This window comes from Erithacus rubecula (genome assembly GCF_903797595.1).
Source record: "Erithacus rubecula genome assembly, chromosome: 2".
NCBI lineage: Eukaryota > Metazoa > Chordata > Aves > Passeriformes > Muscicapidae > Erithacus > Erithacus rubecula.
Window position 1 is genome coordinate 28,108,873 of NC_136685.1, and position 19,442 is coordinate 28,128,314.

Genomic DNA, 19,442 nt, shown 5'->3' on the forward strand with positions numbered 1-19,442 from the left:
TTCCTATGTCCAAGTAAACAAAACTTTGCCAAAGAGAAAATCTCTAGTGAATACCTTGCCAGTTTAACATGGATCATGAAAATGTAAATGATCTTGCATGCAGCAGAACATGCCACTAAGGAGAAGAGAAGGTGTTGTTCTGAAGTTCAGGGAATTTCTCACTAAAGACAATTTTCCCTGGAACAAATGCAGAAAACACTGGTTAGACTGGACAGGAGAAATGGAGGGCAAATCAGTAAGAGAGTAAAAGCATCTGTTTTGTTTATCCAGTGTCAACATTTAACTAAGCCATGGTGATTCTCTGCAGTATCTCACAGAGGTGGTTATTGAAAGGAGAAGATAAATAATTTAAAAAATAGTGGGCAACACTAGCTGTAGATGTTCTGGGTTAGAGCTGGGAAAAAATAATTTGATTTTAAGTCTATAAAATATATCTGTATTTTCCCAGAACAGTGTATAATTGCATCTGTTTGATGTAAATGTGGCAAATGTCCATAGCTCTGCATGTGTTCAGAACTACAACTGGCTTATGTAAAAGCTTTGTCTATTCCTGTAATTAGGATGGTAACTCTGAAGAGATAGAGGTGTGCTGAGTGTGTTCACAGTATTGACAGAAGAGCAGTACTGGCTTCTTTCATGGCCAACTACTGCTCTGTTTTGTGAAACACAGGACTGAATTTCTCTTATGGGTGTCCAGTGTTACAGCATAGAATAGGGGAGTGTTGTGGTTTCACCCCAGTCAGCAGCCAAGTGCTATGGAGCTGTTTGCTCACTCTGCCACCAGCAGGGTTGGGAAGAGAATTGAAAAGGGTAAAAGCCAGAAAACTTGTGGGTTGAGATAAAGACACCTGAATAGGGAAGATAAAAGCTGTGTACACAAGTGAAGCAAAGCAAAACAAGGAATTAATTCACTGCTTCTCAAGGGCAGATGGGTGTTCAGCCATCTCATGTGTAATGGTGACTTGGGAAGACATAACATCACTCTAAATATCCTCCTTCATCCTTCTTCCCTACACATTACATACCTAGCATGATGTCACACGTTCTGGAATATCCCTTTGGTCAGTTTGGGTCACCTGTCTGGGCTGTGTCTCCTCCCAACTTTCTATGCACCTCCAACTTCCTCACCAGACTGGCAGTGCAAAAAGCAGAAAAGGCTTTGGCTCTGTGCAAGCCCCGCTCAGCAATAGCAAAACATTTCTATAATTAATCAACCCCATGTTCAGCACAAATCCAAAACACAACCTCATGCCAGCCACTGTGAAGAAAATTAGCTCTACCCCAACCAAAACCATCACAGGGAAACATTTTAGTAGTTTAAAACATGCCTTGCCAGTTACCCTTAAGAAATTCCAAAACTTCATAGGTAAATATTGCTAATAGTGCATTAGTATTCTTATGTTCCTTCCAGTATTTCAAGAATAGATTTCTTTTAAAAATGTCTAGCAATTGATTTGTGTGTTTATATCCATCTACTAGCAGTCTATAATTGCTACGTTAGGATAAATTACTGATTTTAGTATTGTCAACATTTGTTGGAGATACATAGTGGTAAAGTCAAAAGTCTGCTGAAATAAGAAAAAACATATGTAGCAGCTAAACTTAAAACCTGTAAAATGAAAGCAGAATAGTCCTCTTCATTTAGTCTATTTCCCTGCATATTGCATGTGTATGAACTGGCCACTCGAGGGCACTTTTGTATTATTTGATTCAACTGTGAACTTCCTGAGTGGTTTGATAAAACGCTCATTCTTTAATGTCTTGAATCTTCCATGTGCTAGCACCCTGCATTTCATATTAAAATGGAAGCTTAGTGTAGGCTTATAAAGCTTCAGCTTGAATCCTTGTTAATGAAAGGCTAAATATTGACATCAGTGTAGGATTTTGGAAAAACTACAAATAAAACCAGGTGAAAACTTGATTATGTACTTACACCTTAATGACCAATAGTGTTTGTATGACTGTTATGTAGCATCAAAAAATTGTCAGTACAAGCTGAAGTAAAATCATTCTTAGTTTTTGTATGTTATGTTTTCTGATAACTTCATTTAGTTCTTTTTTAAAGCTTACTTTTTTTACTTGGTATAGTAGTCTGGTCAACAGACTACACCAAGACATTGGGCCAACTACTGCTAACTTTGCATGTATTTGAGTAGTGCCACCACTAAGCAGTAACTTAACAGATAATACAGAAGTGTTTTATCTGTTAAGGATAATGGGGAGGAAAATGGGGACAGGTAACACATTTGCATGTAAAAGGTGCTGGGAACGAGACTAATACTGTAAATCTGCAGATTCTTTCTTTTCTGATCTTATATTTTTTTATGCACCAAAGGGTTTCTCAGAGCACAGGTGAAACTGAAATCTTACAGTACTGTTGTGCATGTATGTAATTTCCTGCTCAGCACTAAAGGTACCAGATGCTTTAAAGAGAGTGTTGAATTTCCTTATGCAAAATGGTTATTTTTGTTGTATAGTCTTTCTAAAAAGGAGTCACAAAACACAAACAATGGAAGGAGATTCAAGAATTGCTAAAAATTAAATGATTGCAGTCTTCTGGTCGGAAATGTGATCAAAATTTTGTGGAAAAATGAGAAATGTGAAAACTTAAGAAACAGCTCCTTGCCATTATTTTGTTTAAGGCAATTTGGAAATAATTTCTTAATCAAAAGGTGTAAATACTCCTAAGTTAAAATGATGTATTCATATGCTAGTTGTAATTCTGCAGTACATTGATAATACACACAATCACCCAACTTTATTCTTTTTCTAGCGGTACTTAATGTTAGTTACAGAGGTCTGATTTTGTTTGATACTTTAAGGTGCCAGTAATCAAAGATGTCTTTAGTTGACTGCTTTCCAGAGCATAATGCAAATGTGTTGTCAGAGTAGATCAGTGTATGCTTTTTCACTTGGATTCTGGAATAGGGTTGGAAATTGCTTTTGGATTTTGATGGAGAAATTTAGGTGGCTGTCAGCCAGCATCGCCAGATCCTTTACTCCCAGGGCAGTTTTCCAGTCACTCATCCCCAGGAGTCCTAAGTGCAAGACCTGGGACTTCACCGTGTTGAATCTTATACTATTGGCCTCAGGCCATTGATGCAGCTTGTCCAGATCCCTCTGTGGAGCCTTCCTGTCCTTCAGGAGATCAACATCCTGCCCAGCTTGGTGAAATCTGTAAACTGAATGATGATGCACTCCATCCCCTCATCCAGATCCTGGGTAAAGAAAGATATTAAAGATATATCCTGGCCCCAATACTAAACCATGGGGAGCCCCACTCGTTGGTTGTGACTTCATTCACTGCTGCTCTCTGGGCCTGGCCACCCAGCCCGTGTGAGAATAGTGTACCTGTTTAAGTCCTGAGCAGCAACTTCCTCCAGGAGAATGCTCTGGAAAATGGAAGTCAAAGTCTTTGCAAAATTCTAAGTTGACAATATTTACCTGTTTAGCTTTGTCTAGCCACTCAGTTTGGTTTGATTTTTTTCATTCAGCTTTCTGGTAGATAACAAATTCAACACGATGCAGTGATGATAAAGCTGTTCAGCAGCTCAACCTTGTACTGTTGCTTTCATTATATAAACTTAATCTGTTCTTTATACATTGTAATGTGTTTTCTCTTAAAGATTAGCTTCAGTCATATGTCTTTTGTTCCCTTGCTTAGCTGAATATTTGCATGTGTAAAGTGTGCTTTCAAGTGCTCTCTTTTGTAGTGCTGTTGATTGTCTTTAAATATTATGCTTGAGCATTTCTCAACTTGTAAATCTTGTTCCATATCCAAGGCTAAACAGCGACTGCTTTTCACTCTGTCTCATGCTTATAGCTTGCATGACACTTCTTCATTGGTTCTATGATTCCATTACTTGATTGGCAAAACTATAATAATTGCCTTCAGGCCTTCATAGGATTGTCTTCTTCTAGGTTAGATAATCCTTTATATTATGAAGAGGATTTGAAGATTGAGAGCTATTATGGGAGGATGGAAATTGACAAACACCTACAGTGCTGATTTTCTCCCTTACTCCCAAATGAAATTTTGCTTTCCTTCTTCTGTGTGGCAAGTAGCTGTCACCTGCTGTTCACCTGTGAGAGCTATCAAGCTTAAATTCTCCTAAAATCTGAAGCATACAAAAGAATGAAAAAACCTCCAAATACAAACCAAAAATCCCACTTGTTAGCAGGTTGAAAGTATACTTAAGATGATTCATTATCAGAATTTTACACTTTTATATCTAATTGAAAGCTCAATAAGGAGCATAATGTTCGAGTACATAGTTTGATATATTGTGTAGTTAGCTAATAATTTTTCCAACATTATTTGGTTACAATATGGTGCAGTTGGAATAAATAGGATTCCAATGTTCCTATAGCAACAGAATGCTACTGTTTGCAAAACTGCATCATTGCAGCAGGTGTATCCATAACTCTGCTAACAACCCAAGGATTTTAAAACAGTAAATTTAGACATAAGAATTCTGTTTCATATTTCTGCAGGTAAAATTTGGTTTTAAAATTAAACCTTATAAATATTTTTCCTCCAGCATAGACATAGTTTCTGACTTTGTAAAAATACTAAATATATAAATTCCATGAATATTCCAGCTGTATAAGTAAAGAAATTGGTAGGAATTTCTTACAGAAATTATGGGGTATTTAGACATGAGATATGATGAGGATTTTTATCAGCTTTCAGTTTCCATTTAGTGCATGCTATTTTTTTTTAACTAGGTAAAAACGTGTCATTTAAATTGCTTATTTTGGTCCAACATAATGACCTACTCTATTATAGCTTCATTTATTTCTAAATTTTCCTTCTGTATAATAGAGGTGATACAAAACAATGTAGAAGTGTCAGCTTTATACCTCTGAAGATCTTCTATACATTTGGAAAATGTATTTTAGTTGCATTTTTATAATAAGGGGAATAGAAAGATAATGTTTCCATTAAAGTGATCAGCTATGCATAAAATTTGGATAGGAAGATGTATGAAAATGCCTTTAGAGAAATTCTATTTTTTTCAGCAAACTGTATGTGTTGCATATTTAACTTACATCTTTTGGAGAATTCTGGAAGTTTAGTGGTGTTAATAGCAATTTTACATACCAGTTCCTAGAAAAGAAGTGTCACTTTTCTGATCCTTCAACCTGCTGCTAAGATGTGGCTTTATATTAACCCTAAGCTCTTTATGTACTTGGAGTGCTCTTAGAGAAAAGTTAATTAGAACTTTAATTAATGTATAACTTTCAGAGTTAGTTTGAATTCCTCTTAATAAAAATATTCTGTTACATTGAACAAGAACAAAGGCACTCTTTTCTCTCCCCATCCTCTGGGACAGTCTGCCTTCATGCTTCAGGACATTAATATTTCAGTAGTTACACTGGATAAAAATTAAACAATAGATGAAACCTAATTATTTTTCTTAGGGCTTTGATATGATCTTATCCAGGTTCATTTTCTTACATTCTGTCCTAGTGAATTTCATTATAAGTCACATTTTCCTACCTGAAAAATTTCCTTTAAAAAATTTCCTTGTACTCAGGAAAAACCCACAACTCTTTGTCTCTTCTTTATGTTTCTTCTATGCTGTGTATCTGCTACCACCGAGATTATTGGGGAAAAAAAAGGAATTAAAATCATGTCTCTTAGCGGCCTCTTCTGCCTCCCTTCCCAGCTGTTCTTGCTTATTTTCTTTCTCGTTTCTTTCCTCTTGTTTTGTACAGATATCATCTGATGCTGCTCAGCCTTTGGCATCTTCTCCTTCTCTGCAAGCTGCTGCTGAGAAGAGCAAAGCAGAGGTATATTGTTTTTGGGTGTAACTCTTATCAGGTTACTGCTTTGCACAAATGTTTACATCTCTATGGAGTAATTTTACTGAGGTCACTTGAGAGGTTGACTTGCTGTTAATACTTCACACATTTGAAATATGTCTCTCCTTTTTTCTTGGACTGGCTAAATGAAAAGAGCCAGTACAACTGCAAAGTATATGTGTGGTTGTTACCTCTTGGTGTTTATATGCCAAAATTCTGGTTCTTGTCTGTTTTATTGTCACAAAACTGTGGAAAACCCACTTAATTCCCAGCTAATGGGCATGAATGACACTGTCCTGTCTCATCAGGTATGATTTCTGATATATTTTTTTGTATTGCTTGCTTGTTACAGATTCTAAATTATCAGTATTGTTCCATCCATTTACTTCATTCTCCTTGGAGATAAATACAGAATTAATTTGACTCATACTGGTTTTAATATCTCTTTTGGCTGGGATATGTGTGTATGCTAACACATTTACTGTTTAGATGGATCTTTGAAAAACATAACACACAAGCAAGTGGGCATCAAAGATGAGGCATCATTTATGTCAACTTTCAGTAAATGTCATAATTTGGAAAAAAAATAAAATGCATTTTTAGAATGTGAATGTCCAGTGTTAGGTTCTTTTGGATACTTCACTTTAAATTGAGACTCTACAGTATATTGAATAATTTATGATGTGAACATAAATCAAGCTTTTTCCTTTTAAATACAGAAAATTTGGATAGAAGTTATAAATTATTTTGGTTCAGCTATATTTAAACATTAATTAAAATTTAAATGACAGTGTCATGGACTAAGACCACAAGCCTTGTTGAAGTGTTTGAAGTTGTACCAGGAGTAGCAGCAGCCACCAAGAATAAAACTTGCCTTTACTTTCTTGTCCATTTCTATTGGTGTATTCACATTTGAAAGTTCTTCTGTGTAGCTAGTATGCCATGTTATAAGAAATAGAACTTGGAAAAAAATTAATAATCTTTGGTTAGAATTTAAGACCAATTTAATAAAGTCAATTTAATTTTATTATCTTCATAGTGCTTTTTGACTGCTTTTGCAAGTAATGAAACACTTGAGTTGAAGTTCTGGCATGAATGCAACATTTGAGAAATGTTTTTATTTAGTCTGAATTAGTTTTTATCTAATGGAGCTGAGACAGAAAGCTTGAATATTGAAATCAGGAAGTGTGAAGATGAAGGGCTTGTGAGTTTTCAAGTCCACAGTGAAAATTAAATTAATGAAAATAAAGTTGCTGGGAATCAAGACTGTTTCTGTTGACTCTGTGAGGTGTGGAGATAGAAACACGGGAGAACAGTTTATTTTAAGTCTTAATATATTCACTTTTAAGCTTTCAGAGATTTATTAAGGGCAACAAAAGGCATATATTTATATTTAGTCACCTTTATGGAGTGTTTGCTATATGAAACTTGCTGCAAACCCTTCTTGTTCTTGAAGTCTTGAAAAATAAATGTTTCCAGATGTACTCCAGAAGAAGGGTTTCTTTGACAAAACATACTTTAAAAAATGCTGAAGTCAAATTGGAAATCAGGACATACTGAAAAAATGCAGAAACTTTAACTCTGCTTTCACTTAAATGTATTGAAGGAAATTTAAGGTACTGTGATTGAAAAGTAAGAGTACTTACATGACTCTTCAAACCACCTTTCCCAGGAGGAGAGGAATCAGATCATAGAATTGTGGAGTCATAGAATGGTTTGGTTGGAAGGGCCCTTAAAGATCATGTAGTTCCAACCCCTGCTATGAACAGGGGCACACACCATCCAGTAGACCACATTGCTCAAAACTCCATCCAAATTGACATCCAGATATAGGGGAAACACAGCCTCCTTGGGCAGTCTGTTCTGGTTCCTCATCATCCTCACAGTAAAGAATTTCTTCCTAGTATCTATCTAAACCTTCCCTCTTTCAGTTTACAGCCATTCCCTGTTCTGTCATTGTCCTGGTGGGGTCCTTACCCATTGTTCCTGAAGCCTCCTTTAGGTGCTATTATAGGAAGACTGCTATAACATGTCCCTGGAGTCTTCTTTCTTCTCCAGACAACCCTAATTTTTTCAGCCTGTCTTCAGAGAGAGGTGCTCCAGCCCCCATTCATTTTTGTGGCCCTTCTCTGGGCTGCAGTGCATCCATGTCCTTCTGATGTTGGGGGCCCCAGCTGCAGAGGGTGGGTCTGTCAGAGCAGAGAGAGGAGGAGAATCATGTCCCTTGACCTGCTGGTCACACTTCTTTTGGTGCAGTTGTCTAGTTTCCATGCAAGAAGAGATTATGTTTATTTAAATTATTGAACTTGGGAAGGTTGGAGTGGGATGTGGGAACAAAAAGTGAAAGAGTTTTCGAAAAGTTGTTACTCTGACAGTGTAACTTGTCTGTATATTACAATGCAGGTTGGTACCAGGGTCATTGAAGCGGTAGTGGAAGAAAGGCTGAGCTTCATTGAAAGGCATGGCTATGCATTTGTAATCCTAGTTCAATAACACTGCAAGTCTCAGGTTATTATGTGACCTCAAAATAAAGTACTGCTCTATACTTGTCCATGTGATACAGACATTTCTTGAATACCTTGCACTACCACAGCTAAGATACAGTATTGGCAAGGCCTCTAGTTTGGACCACTTGTTCACATCTGTGTTCTTATATTCACTGAAATTTAAGTTACTCTCTGTTTCTTTTCATCAAAACAGATGTTCCAAATTCCCCTACTGGCATTTCATGACTATGGTCATTACTTTCATTACTTGTAAGTTGTTCCTTGGTGTGATAGTCTGATTTTCCAGGAGCTGAGTGTTCAGGTTAATGCCTTATGAAATAATTCACATGGTTTAGTTGGGACTTGAGTAGCCCCCATCCATCTGGTAAATTGGTGAAAGGTTTGAAAATGGATTACTGGAAGTTTTGAAAAATGTGTTACTTGGATCCCCATGTGCCCAGTCACCTCCAAAAAAAACCCAAACAAAAAGAGACAAAAAACTTCATCTGAGTGTTAGAATTATATTAAGTAAATGCCATGTTATAAAAAAATTAGCATATATATACTGAATGTTAAAAAACAAGAAGGAAAAAACCACAAACCACATTCCTTATTGACCTAAACTATTAACTGTTTTATTTTTAATACTGGAGCTGCATGGGCAGATGTAGCATCTCAACTTTCCTCCTAATATTGGGAAATTTATAAAAAGTAGTGTTTTCTGATACAAGGATGTTTCGAAGCTTTGAACAAATGGGTACAAGTCTAATGGCTAAAAGAACATTTAGGAGCTACTGTTTCATTGTCTTTATTACAGATGGAAAACTCTTGTTTCATCCATTTAGTGTTCAAATATACTCACTAGTACTATGCTGTAGTTGTAGGAGGTAAATGCAGGCAGGCACTTTGTCAAAGCAATTGCTGACCTAGAAAATCTGTATCTTCTTCATGTTATTGCTTAAGGAATATTTTATGCTTTGCTTCAGTCAGATGGGTCAGTAATTTTGGCACATTCATTCATTAAAAGCTAAAATGAAGAAATTTCTGTGGTGTCGTTATGGTGCATTCAAAGTAAAGGGCTCTTTATATTTTCACATTCTGGAACAACATAATGTCTCATGACTCAGCTAGCCTGTCAGATGGGCCAAGGCAATATTTTTATGTTCAGAAGTATTTTTTAAGACTTCTAGATTCGCTTTTAAAATTAGTCCCTTTTTGCAGGAAGTAGTGTGCAATTTACCTTAGTCTAGTTGTTTGGTCAAAGCAGCTGACATCCACCCTCAATGACAGAGCTAAAGGAGATACTTACACTTGTACATGTTTTTTTCTCTTCAGCTCTGTTTAGCTTAGGAGAAGCAATACTGGTTCTTTTTCTGTCTGCTTATTAACAAAAGCAGTTGAACAGGTGAAAAGGGAATTTCTTGAATTTAATCTAAAAGTCACAGTATTTTTAGTATTAGTATTTGAGGAAAATGAGTCCGTCTGGAAGGAGAGCAGATAGAAGCATAAACTCTGATTTAAAAGGGAATAACTGAAAATATCTGTTTATAGTCTGTATGGCTGTAGACATTCAATATGTTTGCAAATTAGTTACTAGTGAAATGCTTTTTCTTTTTGCAGAAGGAAAAAGAAAAAAAGAAAGAAGAGAAAAAGAAAGAGAGAGAATCAGAAAAACCATCAAAACAGTTGACAGCTGAAAAGGTAATAAGAGTTTCTCTTTTTTCCAGTTATTTAAAAATGGCACATAATATTAGATATGTTCAGAGATTTGGGGAAAAAAATTAATGTGTGTGTGTGTATATATCTGTATATGAGTTGTAATCTGGTTAATCTGTGTAAATTGTTTGTGCTTTTACTTGCATGCAAAGGTTGGTTGACCATATAATGAGGAATGTGTTTAGGAGAAGAGGAAAATGGGTTAAGCTTTGTTAAAGTTTAGGCTCAGACCATAAATCTCATTAAGGTTTTTTAATATCACAGAAGAACCTTGAGGTGGAAGGGGGGACCCACAAGGATTACCAAGGCCAGCTGTTAAGTACACAGCCCATATGGGGGTTGAACCCCCAGTCTTGGTTTTGGTGGCACCCTGCTCTCACCAGCTGAGCTAACCTCAGGGTCATGAACCACTACTATTCTTGCATAGGAAATTGTCAGTTATATTGAGTCCTGTATTATCATCTAATGCTGTCTTTGATAAATGAATCCATTCTAAACATGAATGTATAATCTGTAGAATTTAGTTACTAACTCTAAGTAACTTGAATATTTGCAACTAATATCATGTCACAAAGCATGACAAGCAAGCAGCTTAAGGGTGCTTCTTTCCACAGCTTTGTCAAAGCATAATGAGCAGCCTTAGCAGTGTAGGTGCAATTAAAATTTCATGTGCACTTCTGCAGAGAGTTAATACTAAACAAAAATGAAATAGGTAATTTTAGTATTAAATGTATTAATTTCTTTTAATACAGATATTGTCTCTTCAATCTTGTGAATCCATGAATATGCTCAGGTAGTGTAATCTGCAGAATGCATTGGAGTGTCCATCTATCAGTGCTGTGTTACGATTATGAAAAGCATTATGTGTTCACAGACTATGATTCTAGCTTTCAGATAGAGTATTTTTTCATTTTGCATAATGAAAGAAGATACAAAAATATATACATGTATACTTGGAGGGGGAAAATACAAATATGATTTCCCCAATACAAATATAATTTCTCTTAGATTAGAAAGCAAGTTCGGAATAAGTTAGTGCAGAAGCAGATTTTGTTATGACAATTCGTGAAGCTTCGCTGAGCTGTTGTTGTTGATATGGTATGAGGTTAAAGTAAGTTTATGGATGACAATAAAAACATTAGAATTGTTGATTACTGAAGCTTTATGAGGGTGTCCAGCCAAGTTAATTTTTTTATTTTTGGTCCTTATAATAATATACTTCAATTGTAAAGGTTAAAAATATTTCTGTGGTATGGAAAGGTTAACTTTCTAGAGCCCAAAGATCTACTTCTGAACTGGGAGAGAGGGTTTCCCTTTGAAAGGATATGTGAATCTTGTTATGTGGCTGGGAATATTTGGTTGAGGGAAAGTGACAGCAGAAGATAGTTACAGCTGAGGGATTATCCTATCACTTGAAATAAAAAACAATTCTAATGCCACTGATTAGATTTGCATTTGAAAAGTCATTGGATTACCAGTTAATGATTAGGCAAATAAAAAGAAGTATTTTGATTTTAAATGCTTGTTCTACAAAATGTGGAATTTGGTAAATATATCTCTATTAGATAATCGTGTTGTTGTAACAGCTGCAAAATGTTTGAAGTACTGCAGCATATTTTATTTCATTATTAATGTGTCAGCGTTGTCTGCTCATATGGAACTCATCTGTGTGTCATCTTTTTAATTTAAGACATTCTTCAAGCTTGGGTTTTTAAGGGATCATTCTCATAGTAGTTTTCTGAAATAAAATTTTACCTGTGTAGATAGTTTAGGTAAAGTTTCTTTGGAGCACAGAGGAGCACTTTAAGTAAGCTCCATGCTATTCTTCATGCAGCAGGTTGGAGCAGGCTCTGTATGCACTCCATCTGCCTTTTACCTGCTTTCCCCTGAAAGGAAATGAGGTGCATTAAAATCATTTAGGATGAGCAATCAGGGGCATGCCTAGGACATGGCCAGTGTGTGAACTGGGAAGACTGTGTGCCCCAAGGATAAACAAGAACTGCAGAGTGAACTGAGGAATATTGTTCACAAGCAATCAAAGAGTATAAGGAATAATACTTCATTTTGTAAAGGCATTTGCTTTGCACTGTTTAGAACAGACAAGTTGGACTGAGCTGTATGACTTCTTGAATTTCAGAGCAACTAGGACTGTTTAGTTTTTTTCAAGACATGTCTGTTTATGTACTTCTGCAGTACAAATTGAAATAAAAAAGACATCACTAGATATGATGCTATTGAGGCTCCCAGAGTAAAAAAAAAAAAAAAAAATTGGAGGGCCTAAATGTTAAGATTTTTGTAGTTTTTAACTTTTTATGTAGTCTTAAGTTTAAATGAAGAAAACATGGTATGCAGCAGTGCTAACAGCCCAGAAGTTATTTGGAAAACTGTTTGTAGAAAACTTGGTAAATATTTCTAATATCCAAAATTAGAAAGTTCAGTTAAGTCTGTGACACTGAATGCTTTGGAAGTGTTTGGGTTCAGTGCTGTGCAGCTTTCTTCACTGTTTAATTTAGAGGTTTCACATGGGTTGAGTAATGTCATGAAAATACTGTGATGTTTTCACTGTAAAATACTGCATGTTGAGGACCATCTAAGCTATGGAAGTAAACCCCTTTAATAGAAAATTGTGTTGTACTGGGACAGTAAAGTCAAATGGTTAGGTTATAAAGAATAAACTACTATTTTTCTTTCCACTAAGTACTTGTGCATTTGCAAACTAATATCAACACTCAAAGATTTTTTGATTCTGCTGAACATATCAGGATGATGAATGGTTCTGAAGGACTGCAGTAGTTACACTTGATTAACTGAAGTTCAATATGACACTGTTGAGTTAGTTTGTTTTATTGTATTGCATTTTGAATTTGAAACTGGCTCTTGATTTTGTATAGAGTTATTTCAAGTGACAGGAGTAGGTCAGTATAGGTAGTATATCAAATGCTGTTTTTCTTCCCCAAAACAAAGACTGAATTGGCAGATTAAAGTTGGCAGTAACAGTGAGCTGCTGCCTCTCAGTCAGCTGGTACCAGGCAGCACCAGATGGCCTGTGTTACAGAGGTACAGACATCAGTTTATTTGCATTTAAAACATACTGGAGAACCCCTCAGAAGTGGGGACAGGTCATACTAGCAGCCTTTCCTCTTCATACAGGAGAGAACAATATGTCAAATACTCATTTATAATAGGAAGAACTTTACATAGCTTGTTAGGATGTTGTGTTTGTTTTCCCCCAAAGACACTTAAAATTCACAAAAATCAACCTGCCTGGACAATTGAGGCAAGAGGAACTATCAGTCCCCCTTCTTTCTCTGGGATGTAATTTGCTTATCCGAAGTATTTAAAGTTATCATCCTAATAACTTTTTACAAGGAGAAATTAGTTGGAGCAAATAGTGTTTAGTGTTCTTCACTTCTTTAAAACTGGGTAATACTGTAAGAATACATGGAAGAAATGAAAGCCTACAGAATATTTAATGTTCTCCTAAACATCAGTTTGGTGAAAGTGATCTAAGTGTTTGGTGAAAGTGATTTAAGTGATTTAAGTTATTACTTTTAACTTGTGGGAGTGAGTGGATTCACAAATATTGACCTGAATGATAATTTAAATTCAGAATCCCGTTATCAATATTCTAAATGTTTCCTTTGTTTTAATACTGTATTGTTGATAATTTGCTAAATCACTTGAACAGTTGATAATAACTTTTCAATAGATGCCTTAGTGTGGTTTGCCTTATTTCTTTTTAAAATATATTTTCCTTTTGATTTTTATATAAAATGAAATATTACTTGTAATAAAAAACTAGTCATGTATATCGTGGGAACAGAAAAATAGAAACCTATTTAGCTCTCTGGTTGAATACATAGTCTTATTTATACTCTTAGTCCTTATGTTCCTAAATTCAGACTAAGCAGATCAGAATGAAAGTTCAGGATTTAGGAGTATGTGATAACACATAAGGAAACCTGTTTCCCTGCCTCCTACCCCCCACAAAAAGGGTGAAGAGTTTTAAGGCTTCTTCTCTCAGTCTGCATTTTATGGTCTGTGGACCTCTCCCAGCCTGGTTTTACATTTCTAATCATACCTTCTCAGTCTTACGGAAGAGATCAGATTATTTTGGGTTCTTTGGTTGTTTTTAAAGCTAGTCTGGAGGAAAGCAAATCAAATTAGATTCTTTCTGAAACTATGATATTCATTCCTTTTGCTGGTAACAAAGGACTTCTTCTGTTTGAGGATTGCCATGAAAAATGGCTTACTTAATGAAATTAATCTGTCATGGCTCTTATTACATATTTGCAGTTGAAGACAAAGAAATTAAGAAATTGATATTGCAGGTAGAAGCAATGAAAGAAACCTCTTTGTTGTCAGAAAAAAAGAATTGTTTTTATCTTTTTAATGTTGGAAAAGGAGTCAGCGTTTGGGAAAGGTATCACTTTTTTTATTCAGCCCACTGTATGTTTGCTGTATTGGCTTGATCCTCTCAACTCTGGTCTGCAGCAGAGCAGTATTTTAATGCAATTTTTAACAATTCTATGCCAGTAGAATCTAAAAAAAAATGAGTAAAAACTTGAATAGGGGCTGCTTTGGTTAAATTTGCCTTTGTTTAACTTGCCAAACTGTTTTTACCAGAGAGGTTTTTGAAGTTTGCTTAGTTTTAATTCATCCTTCATTGCGCTTTTGCTCCATGCAGGTTCGAAACATAGTACTGCCTTGGGTTTCAGTGGATAATACTTCTTATCATATGGCATTTTCAGCTTGTGCTAAGCTTCATCTTTTTTCCAGGTGGCTTTGAGACAATTGAGACAGCATTACATATGCTTATTTGTATATTGAACAAAATTAAGTGTACATATTTAAGCAAGCATGTACTAAAACAGCCTTACTCATGGGTGGATGCTTTAGAAAAAAGACATTCTGAGACATTTGAAACAACAAGACCATGCATGATTAAAACTGCAAATATACAATCTCATCTAAAAAGTTTATAAAAATTACAGTGCTAGTTTGGAGATTGTGTACAATCAATCAAATGTGCAGGAACAAAATGCACAATGCATTTGCCTAAGTGGTACTGAAACATGGAACTGAATGTAAAGGAGAATAAGGATTGGATAAGATGAAGCTGATAAGAGGAGAAAGACTTTAATTTAAATAATGTTGCTCTAAATAATAATCTTATCTTGTTTTGAACAATAGGCTTCTTCTGTTTTTCTAAAATAATGCAAGTACTGGAGCATGGGCAAAGCAATCAAGTGCTTTTGTGTGTTCTGTTTAACTTTACCATGCTTAAACTAGAACGTGCTTAATCTCACACTGGTGTGCTACCATCAAGATAGGGCAATGGTGTAGTGGGAAAACCTGTCAGATGTGCAAATCTCACTGAAAAGACACTGACTTTTTTTAATTAAAAATTCCTTTAGATGTCACTGGCAAAACTAAATCTCCAACATGAACTTAAGCTTTAAATGGATGATGACGATGATGATAATAATAATATGCCAAAAGATGTTTCAGCAATCTTCCAGTGTCATGCAACAACTTTGTCCATCTTCCAGTTTAAATTTGTAGTTGGCATAGGTATTGTGTGCTGTTTTGCTAAAATGAGTATTTCTTTGGACTGTTGAATTTATTGCATTTTGATAGTTGCTTTTGACACTAGAACAGTTGCATGGAACCTTTTATGACTCTGGCATTCATACTGTTGCATAATTATATCTTCTCAAAGTTAACTCAATGGTAGTTAGAAAATAGCACTGTAGCTGTGGTAGGGGTTGAAGCAAGAAAAAGGAGCAGGGTCTTTCAACACAATTTGAAGAAAATGGACAAGTTTCTCACTAGATTTTTTTCAGATGATAATTATGATGTAAAATTAAGTTACCAGTTGTCTAGTTGTTCAAATAACTGGCAGCTTTTTAATGCTAATTTCCTTACATATATCACTCAGAAATGTTAATCTATCTGCAATTAATGCCTCTTGGTTCTGCTGAGTAAAGAATTGCAACTGGGTGAGCTTGTGTTCCAGTTTTACTTGAAATTTTTCCTTTACAAAATTGGTACCTGCAGTTAGAAGAAAAGGGTGCAGATTTGCGTTTGGTCCCCAGGCATGCCATTCATTATACTATTGTACAATAAATCTGTCCTGGCTCTCTGCTCAGCAAGTATTGTCTCTCAACTTGAAAATATTCTACTTCATGTCAGAGTAAGGTACTGCAGTCTTGTTTCTAGGCAGAAAGTCTATTTTACACTGTGTAGTAACAAGGATGACTTCTGCTCAAGAGAACATACAGATTTTTTGTCTTACCTATTTAACTCTCAGTTTACACTCTAAGTAGATATCAGTGTATTTTTCCCTTTGTTTAAAAGTGGTTTATTTTAGTGTAAATGAAAGAGGTTGGGCTGAATTTTAGCATAAATGTTGAAATGGATGACTGAACAAACAGGAAGCCTTGTAATATCACTCTGAAGGACCAGTTTTAAAACTTAGCGTCTTTGAAACTGTGAAGGCTTTGAAGCTGTGAGGATAAAAGCTAGAAAAGACTTTTGCATGTTGTAAGGATGGTTTAAATACTCTATTTCAGAATACACAGGAATTTCACATTTATTTAATCTGGAGGATTAGAAGCAGAAAAAAGCTTGACTTATTTCCACTTGAGATGGAGGCTGCAGTGCTTATTGATAGTTCATGTTAAAGATTATGGTGATATGAAGGATGAAGACAAAGAAAATGGAGCTTGCCCAAGTAAAGCAAAATCCATTTTGGTATTGCATATGATAGGTTAAAATTACTTAGCTTTTAAAGTAATTGTTTCAAAGTAATTAACTTTGAAATTAGAACAAAACTAAGGAAGAAATATCCTGACTGGCAGAAAAAACTAGTGTAGCTAATAATGCATAAGTATTTATTAAACATTTGTCCCTCATACTAAGTGCTGTATTTGTGAAGCAGAATTATATATATGTATACATGAGGATGATAAAGTACTCATCAGTTCTCTCCTAACTTCTCTAGTAGTTAAAGAAAGCAACAAGCTGATACAGAAGTAAGAAAAAATTAACCTGTGGGCCTATTTCAGTCTGATTAGCTGTCACTGGGAGGATTGAATTTATGTGGAGCTAATTGAGAGGCTTTTTCAAATGCATCTCTAGAGAAATAGTATGCTTAGACTCCATAAAGTATTTGTAGTATTCTGTTTGTGATTATGACAGAAACAATACCAGCACAGAGTATGAATCCAACACTGAGTAAAATGTCCTGACTCAGAGGTTGTTTATATGAAACACTATTCAGTGTGATGCTGTAAGACTGACTAAAACATAAAGATTGTAAGAATCAGAAGAACAATAACAGAGAGCCGAAAGTGGAGTAATCTAATCAGGAAAAAGCTTCTAGTACATCAAAGGAAAGTAGTGAGATGGGTCAAGGAAAAAGATTTCTCTCCCAGGAATACCAGGCAAATAATGGGTGATTGCATGATTGGTTATAGGACTTGTTGTGGAATGCAGAAAGAAAAGAATTTGTAGATGGAACAGAGAATATTGTACGCAGCTTATTATGGGATGTTTTAGTGACAGAGACCAAACTAGAGAAGTACAGAAATCAAGGTGGATTGGGGTGTAACAATGATAAAGCAGGGGAAAGTAGATAAAAAGGGGCAGTCACATACATGCTGGTAGCTGGGCAGGTTGCTGGGCTGTAGGATTGTCTGAGCCTTCACTCGATCTCTGCAGGCTATTCTGTATTCTTGCCAGTGCTATTTGCAACTATGGAACGTGAGTGCATTGTCTCTTCCTTGTCTCTGTGTGAGCAAACAATTGCAAACTTCAAGTTCAGGTACCAGATGAGTGTGGTAAGAGGCTGGTGCTAGCCACTAGAAAGAGGCTGCAGGCCTAAGGAATTTCAGGGTTGGCACCTGCAGAGTCCAGTATCTAGAAGTCAGCTATTTGCAAAGGCAGCATGTGTAACACCAGCTGCTGGAGACAGACATAGTGTGATCACACTCATTTGTATTAACAGCTAGCACATTTCATATTGGACTAACCAGTGAGTAAAATACAAGCACCTGGAAAGTTCTAAGGTACGAGCTGATTGCTGGCTAAGGTTGTAGGGTCTTGATATTGAAGGAAGTTTCACGTAAAAAACATTTTTCAGGAAAAAAAAGCACTTTTGTTAAGGAAAAAACTGAGAAGCATACCTTCATGAATAGGGATAGAAGGCATTTCTTTAATTGTTTTTTTACTTTGAGCTCAGTCAGTTGCCGTGCCTGAAACAGCTTTTTCTTGTCTGGAAATATATGAAGAAGGAATTACAAATAAATGCCCTTTAGTTCTGATTAAGTACAATGATGTTGTATTATGTATTACTTGAAAGGTTTCTGAAAGGAAAGTTATAAAAGAAAATAGTTTAATGAGGAACTGGAACTAATATAGCTGCATTATTTTAATCTAATGAGCTCAATAGAAGTCAAGTAGAAATGTGTAAGCTGAGTTCATATAACCATAATATGTGATTTGAAAACTGAAGGTGTATTTAAAAAGGCTTATAAAAATACAAACCGTGTTTATTGCATTTCACAGCTTGCAAACTGAGATGCGTTACAACACTTAGACCCTAACCCAATTTTTAGATCTCATAACAGGACACTGGATTAGCTATAAAATGGATTTGTCTAGGTTTTCTGCTTCATAGTGAGTTCTATAAGATGCATGCCCCAGGTTTTATTGGATTAAAAGCAGAATTCTTCCATTTTATCTAAATCAAGTTCCATTACAAGATAATACAAAATAGGAAAAGGTTTGATAAACAGCTTTTCCTCTGCCTTTTCTGTCCTTGTAAACAGGTCCTTGCTTTTGTGCTCAAATGCAGTAGTTTCAAAGATTTACAGCTGCAGGAAACTCTGCTCAAATCTTTGCTCCCAGAATCTCTGGAAGACTTGGAATACCTCTGCACTCAGAATGTGTGCCTCTCCTGTTCTGCAGTCTTGCCATCCCTAGCTCAGCTTCAACTTACACAACAAGAGTTGTGTCCATTACCTAGCAATCATCTTGCTGTCTTTTGATGCTTTTTCCAAGTATCAAATGTAGGAAAAAGAGTTTTCTTCTGTTTTTTCAGACCTTATCTGAACTTTTCCACTCTAAGAACTTAATATATTTGAATCTGAATGCATAGAACTATTATTTCAAGTGTGGCTGTTATTGTACATATTTAATGCATTAATATAAAAATAAGGATTTATCTCTGATCATTTGCTGTAATCTCAGCAGTAAGTGTAAAAAGAAAGCCAACTTAATTTTAGGAAATTGTGCTTCTACATGGTTCATATGTCATTTTGAGCAAGGTAAAAGGGCCTCTGAGATTGTCTGATGCTTTAGAAAGGAGCTAAGTATTTAGCTAAGTACAAGACAAAAGGCTTTAAGCCTTCTTGGAATACATTGACT

The 19,442-nt window shown here is 35.6% G+C and overlaps 1 protein-coding gene across 4 annotated transcripts in view; it reads left to right on the forward strand.

Moving 5' to 3' along the window:
- Nucleotides 1-19,442, forward strand: part of SMAP1 (small ArfGAP 1) — an 85,277-nt gene that overhangs the window by 35,951 nt on the left and 29,884 nt on the right. For 2 of the 4 annotated variants that reach the window (XM_079330809.1, XM_079330810.1), the window contains exons 5-6: nt 5,722-5,796; nt 9,915-9,995. In XM_079330809.1, the coding sequence (XP_079186935.1) occupies nt 5,722-5,796; nt 9,915-9,995 (156 nt within the window). The remainder of the gene's footprint in view (nt 1-5,721; nt 5,797-9,914; nt 9,996-19,442) is intronic. The other 2 variants (XM_079330812.1, XM_079330811.1) reach the window with 1 other exon arrangement.